The 24793-nt window shown below is 67.5% G+C and overlaps 1 protein-coding gene across 3 annotated transcripts; it reads left to right on the top strand.

The window, feature by feature from the left end:
* Window positions 1-113: 113 nt before the first annotated feature.
* On the top strand, window positions 114-24605 carry SH2D3C (SH2 domain containing 3C). 3 transcript variants are annotated; one of them, XM_068914341.1, is made up of 12 exons: window positions 114-307; window positions 1782-2412; window positions 6299-6338; window positions 16562-16690; window positions 17091-17539; window positions 19550-19674; window positions 20159-20736; window positions 21005-21120; window positions 21288-21459; window positions 22136-22247; window positions 22960-23166; window positions 23870-24605. In XM_068914341.1, the coding sequence occupies exons 1-12, from the start codon at window positions 268-270 to the stop codon at window positions 24043-24045; spliced, it is 2775 nt and encodes a 924-aa protein (XP_068770442.1). In that variant the 5' UTR covers window positions 114-267; the 3' UTR covers window positions 24046-24605. The 3 variants fall into 3 exon arrangements, with proteins under 3 accessions (XP_068770442.1, XP_068770443.1, XP_068770444.1); XM_068914342.1 differs by lacking the exons at window positions 114-307; window positions 1782-2412 and adding an exon at window positions 3543-3690; XM_068914343.1 differs by lacking the exons at window positions 114-307; window positions 1782-2412; window positions 6299-6338 and adding an exon at window positions 9926-10066.
* The last annotated feature ends 188 nt before the right edge of the window (window positions 24606-24793 follow it).

The raw sequence follows: 24793 nt of genomic DNA, 5'->3' as shown, positions 1-24793 counted from the left end.
GACGCCGCTGACGCCGGCCACCAGCCGGGGGGGACCGGGCGAGGGCAGGGGCTGCGCTCTGCCCCCGCGGGGCCGGCGTCCTCGCCCGGGGGCTTTTTTGGGCGGCCGCGTGGGGGCCGGGAGCGGGCGACGGCGGGCGGGCGGGCGGGCGGGAGGAAGCGCGGAGCGAGCGCGAGGCGGAGGGGGCAGGAAGGGAGGAGCGGGGCAAGGAAGGGCTTGAAGTTTATAAACTTATCCCTGCCGGTCCCCGCCGCCACCGCCGCCGCCATGGCCGAGAGCCAGAAACGAGGGGGCTTCAAGAAATTCAGTAAGCGGCGGTGGGGAGGAGCGGCGGGGTTGCTCGCCTGGGCGGCCCGGCAGGGGCAGGGGACGCGGGCGAGGACGTGGCTCCCGCGGGCTCTGCTTTCGTTCGGGCTCGGGGTGGGGGTGAGAAGATTTGGGGGATTTCGCCCTCGCCACGGTGGAGGGCGACCCCAAGGGCTGCTCGCCCAGCAACGGGGTGCTGGGACGGGGACCAGCCCGCCACCGGCCAGCCCCGCACCGGGACGCGGTGGGGGCGAGCCGGGCGCCGGTCCCCCATGCCGCCGGGGGTTTTCCCTCTGCAGATCGCGTCTCCCTGGGAATATTTCCCGCCGGGAGCAGGGGTGCGGGTGCGCCGGCCGGAGGGGGAGAGCAGACGAGCCAGGTTTCGGCGGCCGGGGGCGAATTCTCGCGGATTTAGCAAGGATCCCACCTGGCACCGCGCACGGGGCCGAAACGCTCTCGCAGGAAGCGGCTCGGTGCCCTCCGGGAACGAACTCTGCTCTTCCTCACAGACCGCGGGTTGTCCCCGAAGCCCTCGGAGGCGGCTCCAGCGGGGCCGTCAGGCCGCCGGCCCCCCGCGCCGCCTTCCCCTCGCCGCGGCTCTCTGCCTTCCTGCCGGCTCCACGTGCTCGGGTTGGCACGGCCTCTCGTGCCCCCTTTCCCCCCCCGGCGCTGGGGCAGGGGCACGCGCAGGGCGACGGAGGCCGCGGCGCGGCTCCCACGGCCCCGCGGGTCCCCCGTGCACCTGGGCTCCCCGCGCAGCTCTGCTGCCGCTTATGGCTTCCTGTCTTGACAAATTCGGCTTTCCTGGAGGGGAAGAGGCTTTGCAGAGCTCTGCCAGCTAAACATTGCAAAACCCCCAGAGGCACCCGAAAAACCAGGGCTCCGGGTGTAAACCCCGCCCCGGCCCAGCAAAGCTGCAGCGGGGAATGCAGCCCCGTGCGCCCACGGGGCCTCCTGCTGCCCTGGCTCCCCCAGGCGCCGGCGCGCGGAGGGCCCCCAGCCCGCAGGCCGGGGCCGCCCGCGGCGTTGCAGCGCGCCGGCCCGCGGCGCCGAGGTATGAAATGCAAAGGCAGCCCGCCGCGGTTATAAATACATCTCCGGCTCCGCGCTCGGCTCTTGCAGGTGGCTGCCGGCAGCCGCAAGAGAGGCGGCGAGAGGCGCGTGTGCACGCCCGCGCTCGGCCGAGGAAGCGGCGCGGGTATCCGCTGCGCCGCGGGGCCCCGAGCCGGCCCCAGCCGCGGCCCGCCGCCAGGGGATGGACCCGCGCCCGCGGGCAGCATCGCCCCCACGCGCCGGGGGGGGAGGCTGCGCCGTGGCCGGGGGACGCCGGCGGGCACAGCCTGGGGGCCGGGCTCGGGGAGGGGGCTGCGGGTGCCGGGGAGCGGCGCAGCCAGGGAGGGCCGGCTCTGTCCGGGACCCCCCGCCGCCCCGTGCCGGCACTAACCCCCTTCCCACCTCTCCTCTCTCCGTGCCAGAGTTCTTCAAGTTCAAGGGCTTCGGGAGCCTGAGCAGCATCCCCCGAACCTTGACGCTGCGGCGCGTCTCCGTGGCCCCCAGCTCCCCCGAGAGCCTGGGCCCGGGGCTCCCCGCCGCCCACGGCTTCCTGGAGGAGCCCTTCGACAGCACCCGGGATGATCTGCACGCGATGCCCAAGAGCCCCAGCCCCTACGCCAGGTCGTCGGACATGTACAGCCACATGGGCACCATGCCCAGGCTGAGCGTGGGCAAGGCGGCGAAGAGCCCGGCCAAGGCCAAGAGCTCCCAGAGCTGCCGCGGGAAAGGCACCGCGGGCAGCAAAATCCCCGCCACGGCCCCAATCCCCATCCCCGAGCGCCCCGAGACGCCCAGCGCCCCCGGCACGGAGCCGTGCCCAGCAGCCGGGAAAGCGGAGCAGCAGGAGGAGGAAGAGGCTGCGCCCTCGGGCATGCCGGGGGCAGCCACGGCCGGCTGCACGCCGGAGCTTTTGGGGAGCGTCTCCCAGCTCGGGCCGGCGGCGCCGACCCCCAGCCCGGCCCCGACCCCCGGCGCGGCCCCTGGAGCGGAGACCGCCGGCGGGCGCCTGCTGGAAAAGGGGCGAGAGCATCCCGGCGAGAGCGCCCCGCGCAGGTAAGGCTCGCTCAGCTGCCGGCTCTCAGCGCGGGGCCGGCGCCGGGCAGGCGCGGGGGGATCGGCAGGGTTGGAGCCGCCGCGGGGGGAGCGCGGACGGCCCCCGGCCCCCTGTCGCGCGCGCTGCCCGCGGGATGCACCTGGCAGACGTGCCGGCCCCGGGGTCGGAGGCTCCATGAGAACAAAGTTTCCTGTGGGATTTCTGCTCCCGCCTGTTTCCGGCCGGGGGGGAAACATCTCGCCGCCTCGCTTGGTCTGGGCTTCCCGTTGTCTCGCTGGCGGCTCCCTTCCAGCTCCGGTTTCGCCGCGCGTCTGCTCGCGGCACGTACCAGCGCGGAGAGCTCCGATTTGCCCCCTCCGTTCTCCCTCCATCTCGTTCTGCTCTTTTTCCTTCCTGCCGTCCTTCTTCCCCGGCGAGCGGCACGGGAGCGATCCCCAGAAACCACCCGCCCGTTCCCACTTCTCTGCCCGGCCCTAAAACCCGCTCTGCAGCTCAGGCCGAGGAGGAGGCATCCCCGCAGGCGCGGGCGCCCTCCTCGCCGCCCGGGCTCTCCGTGGCAGCCTTTGGCCCCCGGGCTTTGCGAGAAGGGGGAACTCCCCCCACGGAGCCGGGACCTGCCACCGCGCCGGGGCAAAGCACGAGTGTGGAAAGAGGAGCAGGATGGAGGGCGCTGGGGCTCAGCGTGTCTCCGAGACGGGAGGGTTTCGCCCTCAGGTTCAGTTTTAACACCCTGCCCATCACCTGGGCATCTGGGCTTGGAGGTGTGTGGGGAGGGGGTCAAACCCGTTCCCCAGCGCAGCAGCACGCGTGGAAGCGCACCGGGGGCCGACCTGCCTTTCTGCCCCCAACGAGGACCCTGCGTGCCCGACCCGTCTCTCCCGCGAGCCGCTTTCCCGCCGCGGCGGCCCGGGCGCCCCGTTCCCGCGCCGCTCGGCCCCGGTTCCCGCGCTCCCTGCAGCCGCCCGGCGCAGCGCCCCGCGCCGCCGGCTCTGTTTGCTCAGGCGGTTCGCGTTAGGGAGGCTCCGCGCCGTGCCAGGAGCAGGGGGACGGAGAGGAATTTCTCCGGGCGGTGGGAGCCGGCATTCCTCGCCGGGCGCCAAAGGGAGGGCCGGAGGAGGGCCGGGACGGGAAGGAGGAGGGTCCGCGGCCGCCGCCTCGCGCGCCCCGACGCCCAGCGCTCAGAGCTGCGGAGGAGCGCGCCCGCCCGCCGGAGTCTCTCCCCGGCTGGAGCAGATGACAGAGGTGGGCAGGAGGTTTTGCCCGCTGGGCCGCGGCAGGTAAGGCAGCCGGCCCGGGGCCGGTGACAGGGACGCGCCGCCCCCGGGCGCAGCGGAGGTGCCGGCGGGACTGCGCCGGAGCGGGGACGGCCACGGGGCAGAGGGGCTGCCGGAAGGGAGAGGGTGGCCAAGGGGCTTTGCTCGGGGCACGCACAAAACCCTGCAAAGCGGCGGGGAGGCCGCGATGCTGCCGGAGCCCGCGCTCGGCCGCGGCGGCCCCCGGCCCGCGGCGAGGAGTCGCTCGTGGCTGCAGCCACCGAAACCGCAGGCAGCCGGGACCCGGCGCCAGGGCCGCGAGGAGCGGGGACGAGCGCAGCGCCCGGGCGGCCGGGACGGACCCCCGTGACGGCCCGGCACTCGCTCCTTGGCTCTGGGCACCGCTGGAGCGGGGACCTGCCCCCGCAAAAAGTCAAGGGCCAGGCGCCCCTTCGCGTTGCCTGGGGTGGGGAAACTGAGGCACGAGAGCACGCGGGGCAGGGAGCCGCCGTCCCCTTGGGCCGTGCCGCAGCGGGCCCGGGGCGCAGCGCTGGCGGGGCACAGGGCGGACGCGACTCGCCTTCCCACCGGGCCGGGGCTGCGGGCGGGAAATGCCGCTTGCGGTGGGGGGCGGGCAGGGGGCCGCGGCGGGGGCCCTCCGAGCCGGAGCCCAGCGCTCTGGACTGCGCCAACGCCCCGGCGCCGTCCCCCCGAGCCGGCCCGCTGCTTAGCAGACAGGAACATTTGCAAGTCCCCGCGATGCCTCTCCGAGCCCGGCTGCTCTCATGCTCCCGATTTCCTGCCCGGGGCCCCGCGTCCTCCGGCCATTTTTTTCTCGCGGCTTTCCCGTGTTAAAGGCTGGAGAGGCAGCACCGGGGCCGGGCGCCCTTGGGTCCCCCCTCCAAAACCCTCCTCTCTCTTTTCCAGCCCGAATGAGCCGTTTTCCAGCCCCGCTTTTCCCAATCTGAGCGGGACGGCGAGGGAAACCATCACTGCAGGGTGGCCTCGGGGTGGGAGAGCGGGATTTGCCGGGTGCCGGGCGGACGCTGCAGGTGCCGGGGGGCCCAGCAGCACCCGCCGGCGCGGGGCGGGCAGCGGGTACCCGCCGCGATGCCCCAGGGGATGCCCGGCAGGGTCACGTCTAGCAGCCGTCGCCTCCATCCGTCCTGTTCGCCTTGGGGGCAGGGGGGGGCGGTTTCTGACGGCAGCCGCAACCCCGAGGGAGCCCGCGGAGGAGCCGTTCATCCCGCCGCCCCGGCGAGCCTTGGTGCCCCGCGCTGGCCCCACCAAGCCGAGAGCTTCCCCGTCACGGCCCGGTCCCAGCCCGAGCATCTCCCCGGGGCCGGAGGCCGGACGGCGCGAGAGGAGCGGCCCGCACCGCGCTCCTGCGCACGGGCCGCGCAGGCTGGCTTCGCCCGCGGGGCTCCCAGTGTCTCCCAGTAGGACGCGGGCGTCCGGTGCTGGCGCGGCCGCGGCTGCGCTGGTGGCTGTAAGCACTAGGTGGAGCGAGGCGCTCCTGGCAGGGACGGGACATCCCGGAGCGGTGACGCCGGTTGGATTCGGTTATTTCTTAGCCGCGGCTGCCTGCTCTTGCGCTGGCGTCCTGCCAGCGAAGGGCCGTCGTGGCGGCCCCGTGCTGGGGTAGGGGACCTGGTTAAAGAAGTCTGGATTTTTGTATTTCGTTCTTAAAGTTGAGACCTCGGGGGAAAACGTCAGCTTGTTTGCAAATCCCCGCTCCCAATGTTACTGCCTCGCTCCCCTTGAACTCCGTTTTTCCCTTTGGACTCATCCGTGCTGAGACATACCTGGAGCCACGAGGGGTTAAAAAGCAGCAGCAGCATTGCTGCCGGGTCAGGAGAGAGCAGCAGCCTTCTGTGGCCCCCGTAAAGTAGTGGCAAAGAAGCTGCCAGATCAGTTGGGCCCCAAAGCTGTTGGGTTAGTTGTCAGTAGGGCTAAGAGTGAACATGCCACTGAGGAGAACAGGAGTTTCTATTGCCTGTATGCTGGGGAGGGCGACTCTGCTTGCAGACTCAACCAGGGTGTCGCAGTTCACCCCAGCTTCAGTGAAAGCTGGATTTCTGCAGGGTCCCGCGAGGCTGTAGAGAAACAGCCCGAAACAGCTGATACCCGATCCTGGGCGCTGCCCCAACCCACACCCTCCGCGCAGCCTCCGTCGGGGCGCCCAGGGAAGCAGGACGGCGCGGAGGAAACATTTTCCTGGACAACGTGTCCCAAAAACACCCCGTGCCCGGAAGGGCCGTGGGAACGCGGGGCTGCCGGGAACGGGGCCAGGTCCTCCCGGCTCCGGCGCGGCCCCCCGGGACCGGGACCCGCGCGCTCCCTGCCTGCCTGCTGGGTCTCCCGGCTCGGCTCACGTGGTCCCAAGCCGATTTGAGGAGAGATCTTCTGCAAAAGCCTCATTCTTCCCTGATCGCATTAGGGAGACTAAGCTGTGCGCCGAGAGCGGGCGCGCCGCGGCCAGGGAAGGTGCCGGCGCTCCGGGAACCTCTCCCCAAAACACGCAGCAAAGCCCGCCTTGCTCGCCCCCGGCTGTGCCGTTACCTCCTTTAACCCGGCCCTCACGAGCTGCTGCCGGTTACTAACTCATTTCTGTTTTTCCCCCCTTTTCTAGCCCTCGTGACGGCCTGGAGCCCGGCAGCGAATACGTGAAGGTAAGAGGCCGCGTGCGGTCGCAGGCTGCCCCACGGCGCGGCCCCTCTCCGCGGGTGGCGGCGGGCGCCCCGGGGCCGGCCGGGTCCCAGCTGGGCTCCGCTCGCCCGGTGCCACCGTGCCGCCGTCGGCACGGAGCCGCTTCGCAGCCGGAGCGAAGCCCGGGCGAGACGCAGGGCCGGAGCCGGCGTGTGGTCCAGGCCTGCCCGTACCCCCGGAGCCGAGCTCTCTCGGGCCACGGAAAAAAATCCCGCTAGAAACAGCAACCCCGGGGGGTGGCGGAGGAGACACAAGCCGTACGTGGTCCCATCCAGCCCGACGCCGCTGCCGCGGGAGCTGCCCGTGTTTCGCAATGTGACTTGCGGCGGCAGCGGACGCAGGGGCTGCCTCCTGCCGCCGCCCCCACGTAGCAGAGGAAGGGCTTGGGCCACTTGTGTAGCCGTCACATGAAAGTCGGTGTAAATCTCTCCAAATCTCTTGCTTATCCTCCAGCAAACTATTAACATTCCTGAGGACTCTTCATGTCTGGCCAGAAATTCATTAGCGAGGCGCCTGGCTCCGGAGGAGAGCAGGCCTCGCGCAGGAGGCTGCTGGCACGTTGGTGCGGGCAGGCGCGGCGCGGCGGTCACGGGGACGCGGAGCGTTTCGGGGATGGACCGCTTAAATCCTGCCTGGTTGGTAGGGCACTGCCTTGTGATGGCCTTTTGGGGGTCTGTTCGAAAAAGGCTGGTGCCTCTTGTGTCCGGTTCCCTGGCGGGCACGTGTTTCCTTCACACAAAGCCACTGGCCAAACAATCTGGCCGTTGGCCGGACATGCCCTGCTTGGGTGGCCAAGTTATGATGCAGCCCTGATCCTTCATCTCTGGGACGTGGGTCTCTTGAAGATGGCTGTAACAGGACATTGAAGGGTGGAGACCTGTGGTGCTGGCATCGACGAGTAGGCTCAGGAGGTCCTTGACTGGACCTTGGGTCCATCTGCTTCTCCTAAGGATGGTCAACCCCAGCCCGGGTCCAGCCCTGTTTCTGCTGAACCCGGGAGCACCCACATTCTAGGTCTGTCAACCTGCATCCACTGGCAACAGGTCAGATGTGGTGGCTTTTTGACATGGTAGTGGGACCTCATAGTAGAGCGATCCCCCAGGCTGGGGTGTCCCTCCTCTCTGATGTGTCCTTCAGGGAGGTGGGAACGGCAGACCATCACTGGGAGCTCATGTGGCTGGAAATGGGGTGGCTGGGTGGGAGAAGAGGCTCGGACTGAACTCTGCTGGCTGGTGGCCTCGTGTGGGGCACCTTGGGATGTGCAGGGAAGCCCCCGTTCATGCAGGCAGGTCCTGTGAAGGCAGGGGGGTTGAGCTAGACCTGTTGGTGTGGTTTCCCTTGTTCTGCCAGTGTGTGCGCCCAGAGACAGGTGTGTTTTACAGCTCATGAGTTCATAAAGGACTAAAACAGTGCAGGTGTGGAGCAGAGAGACTTCAGGATCAAGCCATCTTGGTGAGCCAGAAGTCCCTGCTGTCCAGGTAGACGCGAGCTGCATGGAAGGGCTGGTGGACACGCTCCTATAGCTCCTGGAAGGGGATCTGCAAAGGCAACTCTGCTTGGTAGTGGCAGATGATAAAACGAAGGGCAGCAGCCAGAAACTGCAGCCTGCGAGGTTCACACCAGGCATTGGAAGAAACTTTCTTACTAGGAGGGCAGGGCAGCACCCCACGGGTCACCCAGCGGTTGGGGCATCCCATCCTTGGAGGTTTCCAAAACTGACCTGACCTAGTGCGGGCGATAGTCCTTGCTTCGAGCGGGGTGGCAAAAGGGACCTCCAGCGCTCCCTTCCCACCAGCAGCGGGGTGGCCCTGTGCTGGGCTACGACCCGCTCAGCAGGACGCCCGGCACGGGGCTCCTGTCGTGGCCGCAGCCTCTAGCAAACAGATCAGAGCGGGCTGATTGCAGGCGCTGTGCTTGGCTGGGAGCCCGCGTGCCCGTGCGGCCAGGGGCGCTCAGCACCTGGCAGCGTTCGGCCCGGGCGCTCGGGGTGGGGAGGTCTCTGCTCAGGACACGAAGCTACCCGGCGGCTAAAGAGCTGCCGTCCTCCCCAAGGGCAGCCCAGCGGACGGGGTCGCTCTCAGGCGAGGAAGAGGAGGGAGGGGGCGTGCAGAGGGGCGACCCTCGGGGATGCTGCTAGCTGTTTGCTCCGCCGAGCGCCTTCCCGGCGGGCCGGGCGGGGAGGGCAGCCCCTGCCAGCGGGGGACGAGGGGGTCTCACGCCCGCGCCGGCCCGGGCAGCGTCAGCACAACCGCGTCCTCAGCAGGGAGAGGTGCTCGGAGGGGGTCTGCGCGCGCAGACCTGCGCTCGGCTGCAGGCGGGCCGGGACGGCCGGCCCCGCGGGGAGGGTCTCACAGTCACCAAACGCAAGGCCAGGCCGATGCGGGCTGCGATTTCGGGTTAGGGAGACGGGCGAGCGCGTCGGCGTTTCCCCACGCTCCGTCGCAGCCTGCCAGGCTCCAGCGATGCTTTGAGTCATCAGCGCCGCCGCGTGCATCCCCTATCGCGAAACCGTGCCCTTAATTACACCGAAGCAGAGCCTTAATTAAACGCAACTTAGACGCGGCCTACGTGGGCAGCAGACAGGCGGCCCCCCTGTCGCGCGTGGCGGGGGGCTGGGGTCTCCCGCCCCGAAAACGCTGCCGGGGGTGAGCAGGACAGCGACGTCCCCAGGGAGAGCAGGGACGGGGAGAGGGGATGGGGATAACGAAGGAAGACAATGCCCCCGGGGGGGGGTGTGGGGCTGGGGGTGCCAGTGCCCCCCGGGTGTGTGTTTGTGGGGATGGGGGTACCAGTTCCCCCCTGGGGTGTGTGTGGGGCCGGGGGGTACCGGTTCCCCCCCGGGGGTGTGGGGGGGGGGCCGGGGGGTACCGGTGCCCCCCAGGGGTGTGTGTGGGGGCCGGGGATGCCGGTGCCCCCCTTGGGGTGTGTGTTTGTGGGGCTGGGGGTGCCGGTGCCCCCAGGAGTGTGGGGGGGGGCAGGGGGGTGCCGGTGCCCCCCGGGGGTGTGTGTGGGGCCGGGGATGCCGGTGTCCCCCTTGGGGTGTGTGTTTGTGGGGCTGGGGGTGCCGGTGCCCCCGGGGGTGTGTGGGGGGCTGGGGGTGCCGATGCCCCCCTTGGGGTGTGTGTTTGTGGGGCTGGGGGTGCCGGTGCCCCCGGGGGTGTGTGGGGGGCTGGGGGTGCCGATGCCCCCCTTGGGGTGTGTGTTTGTGGGGCTGGGGGTGCCGGTGCCCCCGGGGGTGTGTGTGGGGCCGGGGATGCCGGTGCCCCCCTTGGGGTGTGTGTTTGTGGGGCTGGGGGTGCCGGTGCCCCCGGGAGTGTGGCGGGGGGGCAGGGGGGTGCCGGTGCCCCCCGGGGGTGTGTGTGGGGCCGGCGGTGCCGGTGCTGCCGCGTGCGGGCCGGGGCTACCGGCGGCGGCAGCAGCGCGGGGCGGCCCAGGCCCGACGGGGCGGGGATGGGCCGGGCCGGGGCGGCGCTGCCGGCCGCCGGCGCCGCCCCCCGCTCCCGACAAGGGATGAGGTAATCGGGGAAGCGGCTGAAATTGAAGCCCGGCGGCGGCGGCGGGTGGGCAGCCCGGGCCGGGCCGGGGCAGCCCCGGCCGGCGAGGCCGCAGCATGACGGAGCGCTGCAGCCTCTGGAGCGCCCTGTCGGCGGCCGCCTGCTGCTTCTACCGCGGCTCCTTCATGCAGGTGCAGGTGAGCGGGGCCGAGGTGGGGGGGACCCACCCGGCGGAGAGGTGGGGGGGGGGGACGGGGACGACAAGCCCCCGCCGCTGCCGGGGAGCCGGGTCGCGCCGCGGTACCGGCCCGGCGGCAGCGCTGACCTTGGCGGAGCCTCTCCCGCGGCCGGAGCGGCGAGCGAGCGGGTCGCCCCTGGCCCCGGCCCCGCACCGCTCCTTCGCTCACCGCGGAGCCCGGCGTGAAGCCCCTGCCTGGAGCGCTGCCTCGCGCAGGTGCTTTGCCTTCAGCTCCAGCCTCGCCGCTGGCATTCAGGCGCTCGCAGACCGCCCAGCTAGGCAGGAGGAGGGGGCCAGGGGGTATTTATAAAGGCAAAGTGAGGAGGCACGAGGTGAGCCCCCTCCAGAGCCAGCAAGGGCCACCGCCTGGACCCGCACGTCTCGCCGGGGTGGTAGGAAGCACAAGTGTCTCTGAAGGGAGCCCTTTCGCCTGCCGGAGAGCACGTGCAGCGAAACGTTTAGCTTCCTCCGAAAGCCACAGTGCATCTCCAAAGGTGCTCTGGGAAGCACAGCTCCTTGGCTCTTCAGTATACGTGCTGTGCCGCACAGGTTTGACTTTGGTTAGAAAAAAGCCAGGATCCTGTTGTCAGCTGTCCTGTGACACTTCCAGCACTGGTACTGTCTAGGCACAAGTCTAGGTGTCCTATTTTTGGACTGCTGCATTTGCACAGGTTGAGGAAGAGCAAAACACTAGGAAGCGGTTGCTTCATTCCCACGCGTAGCGAGTTAGAGCGAAGGCTGAGCAGAGCTGTTGAGGATTGCAAGAGCCAAGCAGGCTCTGGTCTGAAGCAAGAGCTATCAGCATGCTGCAAGTTAAGCGGGCGAGAAGAGCCCAGAGCAGACAGCCAAGTGAGCTGGCAGTCTTATTCAGTACTCCTGTTCAGTGCTGTAGGTGCTGAGCTTTAGCAGTTATGCTGGGTAAGACAGAGCCCAGAAGCAGCATTTCAAGTCTTGTCATGATTGCTGCTGATCTCAGGGTAAAGCCGGGCACTTTGATTACTAGTTGTGGGGGGTGGGGGGGAAGGGAGAGAGAAAAGCAGAAGAGCTGCTTCTGGTTGTCCAAAGGCCACTGAGTAACAGAGGGGGAACGTGCCCTAACGCAGCAGCGCTGGGGCTCAGCGGCGCGGGGGTTAGAGGGGGCTTTACAGCGAGCTGCTGCCAGAACAAGGGAGAGACAGGTGGGCACCCGCTTCTCACCCAGGGGTGCAAGAGGGGACGGCGGGCGCTCCATCCCGACCACGGAAAGGGTCCAAAGTGAAGCCCTGCGCGCTCACCTGGCTCCGCCAGATCTTTTGCCATCTATTTGCGTCCAAGTGCGCCCAGCGAACACACACTGAAGTCCCCATGAATGACTGGAGCGCTTCCAGCTGACAGCCGCATCCCTGCCCGCCGCCAATGGCAGTGCACCCAGCCTGGGAAGCACTGACATCATCTCTGGCCAATAGCAGCTCCGAAAAGGGATGCAGCAGCCGCCGCTGCCGCCGTCTTGGAGTGAGATAACTAATATCTAGACGGATGGAAATGTGTGTACACACACACCCCCCATCGCTGCACCAGAGACCTGCCCCCCCAGCAGCCTCAGCACTGCACGCTCCACCAGCCAGCCCTGCTCCCTAGGGGTGCTCGTCCCTCCTCACAGCACCCAGCTGCACCCCGCCCCTGCCAGCCTGGCATAACTGCTCCAGAGCTGCCACAAAGCATCACAGGCGGGGGAAGAGGAGACCCGTCGGGTAGCCAGGACCAGCCCTTGGATAGGGGTTGAATGCCAGGACAAAGCCCTCGAATCAGGGGCTGCCTTCAACGGGGAGCAGCGGAGATGTGGCAGATGCAGGAGGTGCATTTGATGACCCATGGCAGGGACAGATGGGCTGGTGCCACCTTGGAGGCCATTCGGATGTCCCGAGTCATTGTGAGACACAGAGGAACAAACCTTTTTGTGTAGGCACCAAGAGAAGTAGGACTGACCAGTTGACGCCAGGGCACGCAGACCAGGAGCAAGCCCATATCACCTCGAGGTTTCACCGCAGCTGGTTCGCAGTGGGGTCTCCTCGTCCCGGTCACTAGGGATGGACTAGCGGTTCTTGGGTGCATGGACAGGTTGGACAGCACCTAGCAGACAGCTTGGTGAGCACAGCGCTCCTGCACTGGGCAGGCACCCAGACCAGTCGTTGGGTTTGCCACGACGCTGGCTGTCTCAGCGAGGCGATTTTGCCGTTAAGAGGTTTCAGAATGAAGCAGCCTGTTGCCAAAATGCAGAGTGAGGGGGAAGACTGAAACCCTTTGCCCGATTCGGGTGCTTTCCCAATGTGCCTGCTCCAAGAGGAGGAAGCCGTTTGATTCTGCTCTCTAGGCCCTGCATCTGCTCTCAGCAACAAGTCGGGGGAAAAAACGTCTTCAGAAGGGGCAAGAAAGGCATTTTGTGCCTTCCGGCACGGCGAGGAGACACCAACAGCAGCCACGCTTGGGGCAGGGAGCAGCGGGTGGGGTGAGCTACACCTTGCTCTCCCAGCCGACTTCAGCTGCGACTCCGAGATTTGGGAGGGGAGAGCAAGAAAGCAGACTGCAAGTCACTGCAGTTTCATAACAGCACTTTTATAAGCCCAGTGCTGGCCTTTGAAGCTGTCCTTGTGCCAGGCAGAGCCACAGCAGCCGTCTCACGCAGCCGCCCCGGCCCCCCAGCTCTCGCCCCGGGACCCGCCTCGGGCTGCCCTCGTTGCGCGGCAGCGCCGGAGGATTCCCCAGCCCCGGGGCTGCAAAAGAGCCCGTCAGGGTGCCGAACGTGACGGAGGAGCTCGCCTTTCTCGGCCAAGGCGGCTTGGCTGCTGGTTGGGATTCCTCAAGCAGCGCTTGGCATGGTCTCTGGCAGCTCCCGAGCTGGTTCGTCTGGTGCGGCTAGTTCAGAGAACTGCTCTCATCCCCGTTTCTCCCCGCTCGGGTAGGGGAGGCCTTGGGGCTCTCTGCGCAGGCTGCACGAGAGCCCAGCACCGCACGCTCAGTCTAGGTGCTGATGGCAGTCAAGGCTTTTCTCCCCCATCCGCCCGGCTATCATGCAGGACCCCACATCAGGCCAGGCGTCTTTTGATGTCCTCTTGGCACAGCCACGAGCGCCAAGTGGTGCCCTTTTCAGCTCGGTGCTCAAACATCCGGTTACGTGCTCCCGCCAGCGCTCGGCTGGCCCGGACCGCCTTGCCTCGCTGGTGCCCGCGCGTCGGCTCCCGGCCAGCTGGCACGCCGGCCGCCTCCGAGCATCGCGCCCGAGCGGAGCGGAATAAAGTCGATCGCTGCCGAAGGGCTCGGAGGCTGGAATAACGGCACGTCCCCTCTGCGGCGCATGGGCTGCTCGTACCGGCGGCTCCCGGCAAGCTCAGCTCCCGCGCGGAGCAGCCAGGCGACTTCTGCAGCAACTAGCGCGCGTTGGCAGAGCGCTGGAAACGCGCCACGAGCGCCAGCCCCGGAGCAGCATCGCGCCCGGCGTCTCCCAGCGCTTCCACGCAGCGGCTTTTTGGTGGCCCCGCAGATCAGCCGGGGCTCTCGTCCCCCGGCCGAGGGGCTGAAGGGACGGTGCCCTCCCTAGGGCCGGGGAGGGCAGCTCGCGGCACCGTCTGCTCGCGGCCGTCCCCCCTCGCCCGTCGGGGGGACGCGGCGCCTCCGGTTCCCTCCTGCTAGCGTAGCGCCTGGCTGCTGGCACCGACACCAGCCGGCTGCTGCCTAAACCCGGCTTGGAGACGGCGGGTTTTGTTTGTTATCCCGTGCGTTCGCACGGGGAGGATTTGGGGAAGAACCTGGCTGTACAACGCGGCGGGAGCAGGCGCTGATCCCCTCTCCGGGGGCAGCAAGGGCGAACGGCGACTCAAGCCGGCTCTGGGCTGAGCCGGGGCGGCCCTTGCCGACTCCTGAGCCGCAGCAGGCGGGCGGCACGGGCGCAAACACGACAGCAGCCGTCACCCACGCTCAGCAACGTGGCAGCGCCTTCGGGGCCAGGGACCCTTCCCCGCGGCACAGCGGGGCATTGCCGCAGCAACAGCATCTGCTTGGCCCCCCCAGCAGGCAGCCGGACCTCACCTACAGCTGCCAGCTACCGGTTGTTTTTAACAGCGTGTCCAAGCCGGCGGCCGGTTGCTACCTCTGCCTCGGCGGCAGGTAACCCCCAGCCAAAGTTGGGGGAACAAGCCCAAAGCCGGCCCTTAGCGTTTTCGGGGGGTCCCGCGCCTCAGAGGGTGGGACGCGAGTGGCCAAGCGGAGCCGGGCTGCCGGGGGCCAGCCCAGGAGCGCTCAGTGCTGCCGCTCGCAGCCTGGGGCTGGCCGCGCTGAGCTGGACCGCGGGGGACTCTGCGTCCCCGGTGTCCTCCCTAGGTGGGGGGAGAGCCAGAAGACAGCGGCCTCCGGGGTGAGCGGCTGCCCGTGGAGGCAGACAGCAGGGAAGGAAACCTGCTGAGGGACTTCGATGAAGTCCCAGGAAGAGGGACAGACGTGGTGAGCGGCTGGGCACGGGGTAGGGGACACGCACAGCGGTCCGAGGGTGGAGACCCTTGTGCCTCCCCTGGCCTTCCTCTGCTCCCCAGCGCTCGAGGAGCGGGGGGAGCCAGCTCCAAGGCCAGTCCCCGGGCCCTGCTTGCCCAGGGTTCATGGCCCCAATGCTCCAGGGCAGCGGTGGCCGCAAGCACCAGCCTGTGCCCTCGGCAGCACCAGAGCACTGTCATCAGGCAGCAGTTTCAAGCCCGCACTCGTCCTTAGAGATGCTAACTTGATCCTGCCTTACCAGGGAGCCAAGGAGCTGGGCCAACACACAGCCCCTCCTCGTGCTGGTGCCACCACCAGAGGTGGGACCAGGCCACAGCCCACTCTGACCCCTGGGAGCGCAGCCGTGCGCCCCACCGAGCGACGGGTGGGCACGTGCCTTGCAGGGCTCCAGCACAACGGGGCACCCTGGGAGCCCCCTTGGCCCGTGGTGGTACCATGGTCCTCTCCACCGGCATGCAGGTGGATGCCAGGAGTGCCGACCCCACCGCAAAACACAGCGCTGCCAGAGCATCAGCAAGCCTCGGCAGAGCTCGTTTCAAGGCTGGCCCTCCCAGAGCGGTGGCATAATGGTGAGCCCAGGGCTGGCGCCCGGCTTGGAGCAGCCCCAGCTGACCTGCGTGCCCAGGAGGAAACACCAGCCCCGTAGTCCATGCTGGGCGATGGCATCGCTCGGGGCGCGCGCAGCCTGCCCAGGCGCGGGAACCCCCAGCCAAGCATCCGGGCTGCCGCGCCAGCAACGCGCGCCGGGGACTTGGCATCCTCGGCTGCCTTCGGGGAATCCTCTCGCCTCTCCGTGCCCGAGCCCATCCGAGACATGACGCCATCCCTTCTCTCTCTCTGGGGGAAGGGAGGGGGCCAATCGCATCCTGTAGGCTCAGGTGCACCAGTGCTGGTAAAAGCTCATTTTGATGCAGAAGGTTCCCTTTACATTTGTCATTACTATTCATGCCACCATCAGACGGAGTTAACCCTTCAGAGGGGAGGCTGTGGCAGATGTTTCCAGGAGGAGGAAGATTTCCTCCTGGAAAAGCGTTCCCTGCCGTGGTTCTGCCCGAGGGATGTGGGGGTTTGATAAGTAGCCAGGCAGGCTGGTGAGCTCCTCCTGCCGGGGCTCAGGTTTGGGGCAGGCAGCCAAGGAAAGGGGTAAGGACAGTTTGCCACAGGCTGCATGTGATCATGAGCAAGTGGTTTCACCTGCAAAACACAGACCACACTCAGCTCTGAGCTGAAGCAGAGGGAGAAGCCCCCAGGGGACGCGGTGGTCAGGCTCGATGGGGACATGCTGGCAGATCCCCTAGTGCCACGGGGGAACCTCCTCCAAAAGCACTGCTGGTAGCGGGACCCGGCCTTCGGCAGTCACGTCACTGCCTGCCCTCGTCCCTTGCTGTGAGCGAGCGGGCACGAGGGCAGAGATGCCCCTGCAGCTCCGAGTCCCCCGTTCCCCAGGGGACATGTCTGCACCTGCCTCCAGGCAGGTGGCATCACCGGTCCCCGTGCAAGAGAGGATCCCCGCAGTCCCGACGCTTTCAGGACTCGTGCTGCTCCCTGCTCACCCCAGCTCGTTGCCAGCTCCATCCCGGTGGGCAGAAACAGCCCGTGATGGCAGCCTGCCACAGCCGCGGTGGCAGAGCTGCTGGCGCTCGCGCCGCGGGGGAGTGCCAGCTGGGGGGCTCGGGGGACATATGCTGGCACCAGGGAGGGAGGAAGGGGGAGGGCTGGCACATCGCTCCTTCCCAAGCGCCCTCCAGGGAAGCGGCTGCCCAGCTTCGCTCGCCGACACATCTGCTGCCCCGGCCAGGCTGGTCTCAGCCCTGACACTGCCCCCAGCCTCCTTTCTGCAGGGGAAGAGGGGAGATGGAGGGGGTCTCACAGGGACAGTGATGTCCCTCAGGGAGGGCGAGGACCCCAGCTGACACACTCTCCTCCCCTACAGTTCTCCAAGGAGAAGTACATCCTCGACTCATCCCCGGAGAAGCTGCACAAGGAGCTGGAAGAGGAGCTGAAGCTGAGCAGCACGGACCTGCGCAGCCACGCTTGGTACCATGGCCGCATCCCCCGAGAGGTGAGGGCGAGAGGACGGGTTGCTTTGGGCTCCCCTGGCTTAGGCTGCTCACCAGGAGAGCGCCCCGAGGCCATGCCGAACCACCATCCCTTCCGCGAGGGGCCTGGGACACGCAGCACCAGCCCGGCCTCCCAGAGGGCAGGTGGGAGGTGGGCCACGGGGTGAGCGGTGGTTTGGTACACTTGCTCAACACATGCTGCACGGAGAGCAGCCCGCACACATGCCAAGCCTGAAGGCCTCTGGCCCCTCGTAGAGGGACAAGCTAGTGCTCCAAGCTGCAACCACATATTCCTTGGTGGAATATCCTCCTCACACCCCGCAGTCCCTACACCCCAGCCCCACACCCCCAGGGTCCCAAGAGCAGAGTCACACCTGAGCCACTGCGCCTTGCCCCTGGCAGGTGTCGGAGAGCCTGGTGCAGAGGAACGGCGACTTCCTCATCCGCGACTCGCTCACCAGCCTGGGCGACTACGTGCTGACGTGCCGCTGGCTCAACGAGCCCCTCCACTTCAAGATCAACAAGGTGACAGTGAAGTCCAGCGATGGCCATACCCGCATCCAGTACCTCTTTGAGCAGGAGAGCTTTGACAACGTGCCCGCCCTCGTCCGCTTCTACGTGGGCAACCGCAGAGCCATCTCCGAGCAGAGCGGGGCCATCATCTACTGCCCCATCAACCGCACCTTCCCGCTGCGCTACCTGGAAGCCAGCTACGGACTTGCCAACGGGAAGCATGGGGGGTCCCACAGCCCCACCACCCAAAAAGGGGGGCACATAAAGCGCAGAAGCATCACCATGACAGACGGCCTGACAGCAGACAAGATCACCAGGGCTGAGGGGTGCCCAACCAGGTGAGGACACTGTCTCAGCCCAGCTGGGCTGAGGGCCAGCCCCTGGGGAAGAGGCAAAGCCACCAGCTCCACTGGTGCCATGCAGCGACTTAAGGCTCAGGGATGGAAACTGTGTCACAGCTCAGGCACAGAAAGACTGGGAAAGGCAAGAGGGGAGGGACTGGTACCCAGCTGGACCAGGGGGCTTGTCCCAACCCAGCCATGCTGAGCTACCACAGCAGACAACTTTAGCATCCCAGGCCAGAAGCCAGAGAGCTTTTACAATCACCCAGTCCAGAATTACCAGCCTGTTGGGGCTTGTTGAAGCAAGGGAGTAGTGCTTTCCCAGGCAGGCGTGAGAGGAGAGCCAGTCCCACCACCAGGGAGGCAGTTGCTGGGCTGTTTTTCAGGGCCCTTTTAGTTTTAGGGCCCTCTGTTCAGCTAGAGCGTTCACCGAGAGTTATAAGAGGAACTGAAAGCCTGCCTGGCAGGAGGAGCTGCTGACAGGGGTCCGCAGACCCCATTGGAGCCTCCCGCAGGGTGGTCGCCAGCCCACCGCCCTCCAGGTGGTTCAGCCAGTCCAAGCGCATTGCGCCTAAGAGTTGCGTTTTTCCAGCTCACCTGTCACTAGCACAAACTTTTCTTTAGAGCAAGCCCCTCTCCAAGCACCTCTCAGCTCTGCTCGTATTAGCTTTGAAGCAGTTTGGGCTTCTCCTGAGCTGGAGAAAAACCATTTCCTTTGCATGGCTTTCTTCTGGCAGCCCAGATTCCCACCACCCCCCCCCCCCAAAAGGAAGGGGAAGGCAGAGAACCGCACGCACACCGTCACAGAGAGGCCAGGAAGGGTCCCCCCGATCCGTTCCTGCATCCCCAGCAGGCATCCCCGTCCCAGGGCCAGCTAAGGGAGCAGGCCCTCAGCCTCACCTTGGCTCAAGCTGCTTTTTCACCCCCACCCCAACCTCCTCAGTTCCAGGGCAGGGTAAAACACATGCCAGCAGGAGACAATCAAGCATTACAGCAGGGAAAAGAAAAACTCTCAGATTTCCAGAGAAGCGGATGTTATTTCCGGCAGGAGAGCCCAGTTCCATCAGTTTTGCCTCATCACTCATTTTTCCCCCCCAAGCCTCTTCTCGCTGCAGCTGCTCCCCCAGCCTCCTCCCACCGCAGGGAGGTAGCACTCAAGACCCAACACATCACAGTAGCCCAGGCCTCACCCACGCCAGGGAGGGCAGCGTAATTACCGGCCGGGCCTCCTCACAATGCTCCTCTCGCTCGGCCCACCGCAGCAGTGGCCTCTTTTGCAACAGCCCCAGTGTTGACTCACAGCATTTGCATCAGGCCACAGCCGCAGAGCTCACGCTCTGCCCCGCGCTGCAGCTCCACGCTACCAGCTGCCTCCCCACCTCCCTCAGGAGCCAGCCAGGTCCCGAGCACGTCCCACCTCTCCCAAACTTTGGGTGGCAGCAACACCACTAAACTAGTCCATCACACGGGTCTCAGGTGGGAACACAGCAGCACAGCCAACATCAGACACCACCTCAGAAAAAGGACTGTCCCCAGGCATTTCCTCCCCCGACAGCACCCCAGAGGGCAGGGAGCCCCTGCCCACCCCCCAACAGCACCCCAGAAGGCAGGGAGCCCCTGCCCACCCCCCAGCAGTACCTTTGCCTTAGGGCACCTCTCCCCTCCTGCTGCTGCTCTCCAGCTCCAACCTCCCCCCCAAGCTGGGCTCGCTCTAATTTATACAGGCACAGACCCCTTCCTCGCCCAGCTGCTCATTGCTCCAGCTGAACTCGTCACTGGTTCCCCAGTGCAAAGAGCCCCCCCAGCCCAGGCTGCCAGCACCGCCGAGGCGTCAGGACCGTTTTGAGCCGAACGCCAGTTCCCTTCTCGTTGCGGGAGCGCTTTGGTTCGGAGAACTGCTGCCGGGTCCCGTAGCTGCGGCAGGGGGAGGAGGGAGAGCCGTGAGACCCCCTCGGCCCCTGTTTGCAGTCGCTAACCCGTCCCGTCTCACCCCGTTCCCCTCCCCAGCGTGTCCCTACCGCACCACAGAGACATCATTCGCAACTGCGCCGTCAGCGTGGACCAGATCCAAGACCTCCACTCCCCGATGTCCCCCATCTCCGAGAACCCAGCGTCGCCCGCCTACAGCACGGGTAGGAAGCGCCCCTGCGTCCTCCTGGGGGGCGGCGGGACGGAGGTCGGGTAGGACTTGGCGTTGGTGCGGCGCCAGGGGCCTGGAGAGGCGGAAGGAGCTGCCTGGCGGAGGCAAGTCCCTGGGCATGGAGCGCCGGCCTAAATACCGGCTGCGGACAGCTCGCCGGCTGCCTCACTGCCCGCTGATGAGACACCGTGCAGCGCTTTGCACAGCAAAGACAACGGTCCTGAGGGGGGCTTGAACGGCGCGTGACGCTGCAGCCCCAGCACCGCTGCAGTGATTTCAGCCGGTCCTCAGCTGCCTCCTAGCCAGGATCGTGGCCTGTCCTGGGACCGGCTGAAAGTCCGGTCGCAAGGACCGTTGGGGGCTCTCCCGGCGCGCAGCAGCCCTGGGCTGTTGCATCCTGGGGTCCTGAACGGGTCCCCCGTGCGCGCGCGCGTGTCTCTGAGCTCTGCTGACAGGGTCTCTCCCGCTCCCTACAGTTACACGGCTAAAGCCGCGTACCTGCCAAGCAGCCGGGATCACCCCGGCCTCTCCAGTCATAAGAAGATCCAGCGAGCCCCAGCTGTGCCCAGGCACCAACAGCAAACCTCTGCCAGAGCCGGCCCACAGCACCCACTCCACTCCCTGCCACGGGTACGCCCGCGCCTCCCCCTCGCCCTCCGTGAACAGCTACAGCGACCCAGACACAGGGCACTACTGCCAGCTCCACCCCACCTCGCCCGTCAGCCGAGAACGGCCAACTCACGACACCAAGCAGCTCCCAGCAAAGAGCTACGTGGAGAGGCTAAAGGTGGAGGAAGGACAGAGAGGGACTGTGGAGAACGGCTCTGGCGAAGCAGAGGCAGGGCAGCGGCTGAAGGCAGAGCTGGACTTCCCGGGCTTTGTGCCCCCCACCACGGAGATGAGCTCGTCCTTCAACCCCGCAGCCTTCCACTCCCTGCTCATCCCGCTGGAGAACAAGCCCCTGGAGATGGCCGTGCTCAAGAAGGTCAAAGAGCTGCTGGCAGAGGTGGACGCGAAGACGCTCGCCAAACACATCACCAAAGTGGACTGCCAGGTACGGCCGGGGCCGGGCAGAGGGACGGGCACCGCTGCTTTCCGTCCGCTCCGTCCCTGCCAGGGGCTCGGAAACCGGGAGCCGGCGGCAGGGTTGGCGTGGGACCGGAGCGTCCCGCAGCATCGAGCATCCCAGCGGGGCTCTGCCGGCTCTGTATCAGCCCCAGGCAGGCGGAGGCTGGGCTGGGGGCGAGGGGGGGGGGTCAGGAGGCCCATCCGGCCTCTCCTTAATTAGCCGAGGCCTAATCTGCTCTCCTCTCTCTTGCCAGGTCGCTAGGATACTGGGTGTTACCACGGAGATGCAGCGGCTCATGGGGGTGAGCTCCGGCATGGAGCTGCTCACCCTGCCCCACGGCCACCAGCTCCGGCTCGACCTGCTGGAACGGTACGGCCCGAGGGACGCCGGCCCCGCGGCCCCTGCGCCCCGCGGCCCTGCCAGGGCTCGCGCGGGGCCCGCTGCGCGCCCCGGGGTGCAGGAGCACCCCCGCAGCTCGGAGCCGGACCCGGCTCCTCCGGGCCCCCGCGCTGACTGCCGGTCTCTCCCCGCGGCAGGTTTCACACCATGTCCATCATGATCGCCGTGGACATCCTGGGCTGCACGGGCAGCACGGAGGAGAGGGCAGCCCTGCTGCACAAAACCATCCAGCTGGCCGCCGAGCTGAAGAGCACCATGGGGAACATGTTCAGCTTTGCTGCTGTGATGAACGCCCTGGAAATGACGCAGGTACCGGGACACTCCTTTCATCCTCCTTCTCCCAAAATACATCCCCGTCCCGGTCTCCTGCAGGCTCCAACACCCACCCGCCGGGGGGGGGGAAGGGAGAAAATGTCAAGGGAAAGGCGTGGGGCCGCATCCGCCGGGCTGCGAGCAGAGAAGGGGAAGAGCTGTCCCCTCCTCGGAGCGCACAGCCCCGTCCCGCCGGGATCCAATTGTTTTTTGGTGGTTGGGTTTTTTGTTTTAGCGCTGGGCTCTGTTCCTGGGAGGAAATGAATCTGCCCTCCGGTACAACACAAATCAGTCTCAAGGCCGCGGCAGCAGCAGCATCTCCCGGCCCCCTTTGGAAGATGAAAGGAGATTAAAATTCAATTTTAAAAGGAGCCCAGCTGGGAAGACTCGCTTCCTGCCTGCACAAAGGTGGAAGGGCTGCCCTCTCCCACTGCCTCCCAGCAGCGCATCCTCGAGGCCGCGGCCACGCCGGGAAGCTGCTGCGCCGGGCCATCGGGGCGGCGGGATGGGGGGGAGCAACGCTGAAGGCAGCCCGCGTGCCAGGGACGTGCCAGCCTCCGGCCAAGAGGCTGCCAGCGCCGGTGGGAAGAGGCTGGTGGGGGCACTGCTGCGCGCGAGGCTGGGGAGACCCCCGGGCCGCCCGCTGAGCGCTCCCCGACCGGCCCGCTTGCAGATCGCGCGGCTGGAGCAGACCTGGATGGTGCTGCGGCAGCGGCACACGGAGGGGGCGATCCTGTACGAGAAGAAGCTCAAGCCGTTCCTGAAAAGCCTGAACGAAGGGAAAGGTAACGGGAGCGACTCCCTCGTCTCTCGCCCGCCGGCGGGGCCCGGCCCCGGTGCAGAGGAGGCATGTTTAGGCCCTCTAACCCTCTTCCAGACAGAGCCAAGCGCTTCCCTCTGGGCTGCACGCCAGCCCCGGTGCGCTGGGCCCCCCGTGCCCGCTGCCGGAGCAGGGCGGGCTGCCTGCGTCCGCGGCGGCGCTGCCAGCCCAGGGCGCCCAGCTGCCAGGGCCCGCGCCGCCTCGGCTGCCCTTCCTTCCCGAGGAAGCGTTTCGTAACTGAACCACGCCAGCGGCTGGGCGCAAACCCGACGCGGCCGAGCCAACCCCGCGGCCGGTCGGTCGGAGGCGGCGGGATGGCTGGGAGGGATGAGAAGCCGCGTCTGTGCAGCGCCCGGGGCGCCGGGTGCCCCCCACGCCGCTGCGCCGGCGAGCCCGGTCCCGGCTGCAGCGAGCGCCCCCTCCCCGGGCTGGGGCGGGAGCGCTGCGGCGGGGGCGTCGAACGAGGTGACGGCCCCGGGCACGGAGCGATCTCCCGAGCCCCATCCGCTTCTGGGCCGCAGCTGGGCCTAAAAGCCTCTCTCGGGAGCGCGACGGCAGGGCCGGAGGCAGGTGGGGAGGGAAGTGCCGGGGGGGGCACAGACCGGCCCTCCCACCTCGCTGGGACACAGGCAGCGACGGGGCGGCGTCCGGCGCTCACGGCGTCTCTCGCTCCGCAGAAGGGCCACCGCTGACCAACACCACTTTTCCCCACGTCGTGCCCCTCCTCACTCTCCTGGAGCGGGACGACGCTCTCTCGGAGAGCCCCGAGCCCTGGGAGAACACGGACAACGGCGTGGAGGTGGTCATGGCCCACCTGGAGGCGGCGCGCATGGTGGCTCACCACGGGGGCCTCTACCACACCAACGCCGAGGTGAAGCTGCAGGGTAAGCGAGCGCGGCGGCGGGCCGGCAGCTGGGAGCCCCTTCCCCTTCGCCGCCTGCCTCGGGCGGCTGAGGAAGACCAGGGGGTGTGGAGTTGATGCTGCCCCGGGTGCTTCTGCCCCGCTCCACGCACTGGCCCACATGGTGGGGACGGAGTGGGTGCAGCCCTGGTCCGGCTGTGTGGTTTATCAGGGTAATTTGGGGATGGAGACAAGGGCAGCAGCCCCCTGCTAGCCCAAGACGGGGACATAGTGGGGTCCCTTTCCCTCCCCGCCAGCTTCGGTCTAGCAGGCAGGTCCTGCAGGGATATTAGACCTGTGTTTCAGGCAGTGACTCCTCAGTGTCTTCTTCTGAGTGAGGTCAAACTGAATCACGGAGCGGTTGGGGTGGGCAGGGACCTCTGGAGATCGGCTGCTCCAACCCCTGCTGGAGCAGGGTCCGCGGGAGCAGGTTGCCCAGGGCCATGTCCCGCTGAGTTTTGACTATCTCCAGGGCTGGAGATGCCACAACCTCTCTGGGAAACCGGTTCCAGGCTTCAGCCACCCCACGGGGTTGAGCCACATTCAAACCCCCGACAAAACCCCTGTTTTACCTCACGCGTTTCGGAGCCTCTGGTCCCCAGCGCTTCCCTCCCAGCCCTTCCCGCTTGGGCGCAGGTCCCCGGCCCATCCCCACCGCGTGGGGCCCTGACTGGTGCCCTCTGCAGCTTTCCAGGGCAAAGCTGAGCTCCTGGAGATCTTCAGCACCGAGTTCCAGCTGCGGCTCCTCTGGGGCAGCCGCGGGGCCGAGAGCGGCCAGGCCGAGCGCTACGAGAAGTTCGACAAGGTCCTCACGGCGCTCTCCCATAAACTGGAGCCCGCCGTGCGCTTCAGCGAACTGTAACCCCCTCCCTGCCCGGGCGCTCGCGGGGGCACGAGCGAGACCGGGGCGCCGCCGGGAGCACCGCGGGCCGTGGCTCCGTCCTCCTCACCCCCTGCCCCGCCGCCGCCGCCCCGGGGAGCGCGCACCCCGCGAGGAGGACGAGTTGGGGGTCCAAGGAGGGCGCTGAGACACGGAGCAGAGGGACGAAGCGGAGGGCGACTCCGGAAAGGCGTTTGACATCGGCGGCCGCCTCCGCTCCGCCACTCGCCTCGCGGGGCGGCGACGGGCCGGCGGGCCGCGCCACTGCCGCCGGAGCGCTGCAGTTCCTGGAGGGGCCCCCCCGGCGCGCCCCTCGCCGCCCGCAGCCCCCTGCCCTCGGGTTTTGGCTCTTTTTAGTTTCTGTCTCGGTCAAGGCCTTTGAATCCTGCTTGTAAATACGTTTCCACGAGCGCTTCGTGATGTACAGAGCTGCGCGGGACGTTCCTTGTTGTAAATAATTAGGCGCGTTCGTTTTGTCGTGTAAATACGTGTACATATCTCATGGGTTTGGTTCTTACATACAATAAACTTTTATGCTCTTCCTCAAGAGGATTTCCTCGGGGGGGGGGGGAGGGGAGCCGCCTCAGCCCAGAAGGGTCCCCGCCACCGGGGGCTGGGGGCCGGGAGCAGTGGGCAGACCCCCCAGGGTGCCCCCATGCCCCCCGCCCCGGACCCCTGCACAGCCCAGGCCCCGCTGCAGGTTGGGGGGCAAGATGGGCCCCTCCCGGCC

This window comes from Struthio camelus, chromosome 20 (genome assembly GCF_040807025.1).
Source record: "Struthio camelus isolate bStrCam1 chromosome 20, bStrCam1.hap1, whole genome shotgun sequence".
In the NCBI taxonomy this organism is placed as follows: Eukaryota; Metazoa; Chordata; class Aves; order Struthioniformes; family Struthionidae; genus Struthio; species Struthio camelus.
Note: the sequence above shows the minus strand (reverse complement) of the source record. Positions and strands in the feature narration are given on the sequence as shown.

Coding starts and splice junctions, on each gene's coding strand:
- SH2D3C (XM_068914341.1), top strand. CDS start 268: ATGGCCGAGAGCCAGAAACGAGGGGGCTTCAAGAAATTCA. Junction 2,413..6,298: donor GGCGAGAGCGCCCCGCGCAG/GTAAGGCTCGCT, acceptor CCCCTTTTCTAG/CCCTCGTGACGGCCTGGAGC. Junction 22,248..22,959: donor AAGCCTGAACGAAGGGAAAG/GTAACGGGAGCG, acceptor CTCGCTCCGCAG/AAGGGCCACCGCTGACCAAC.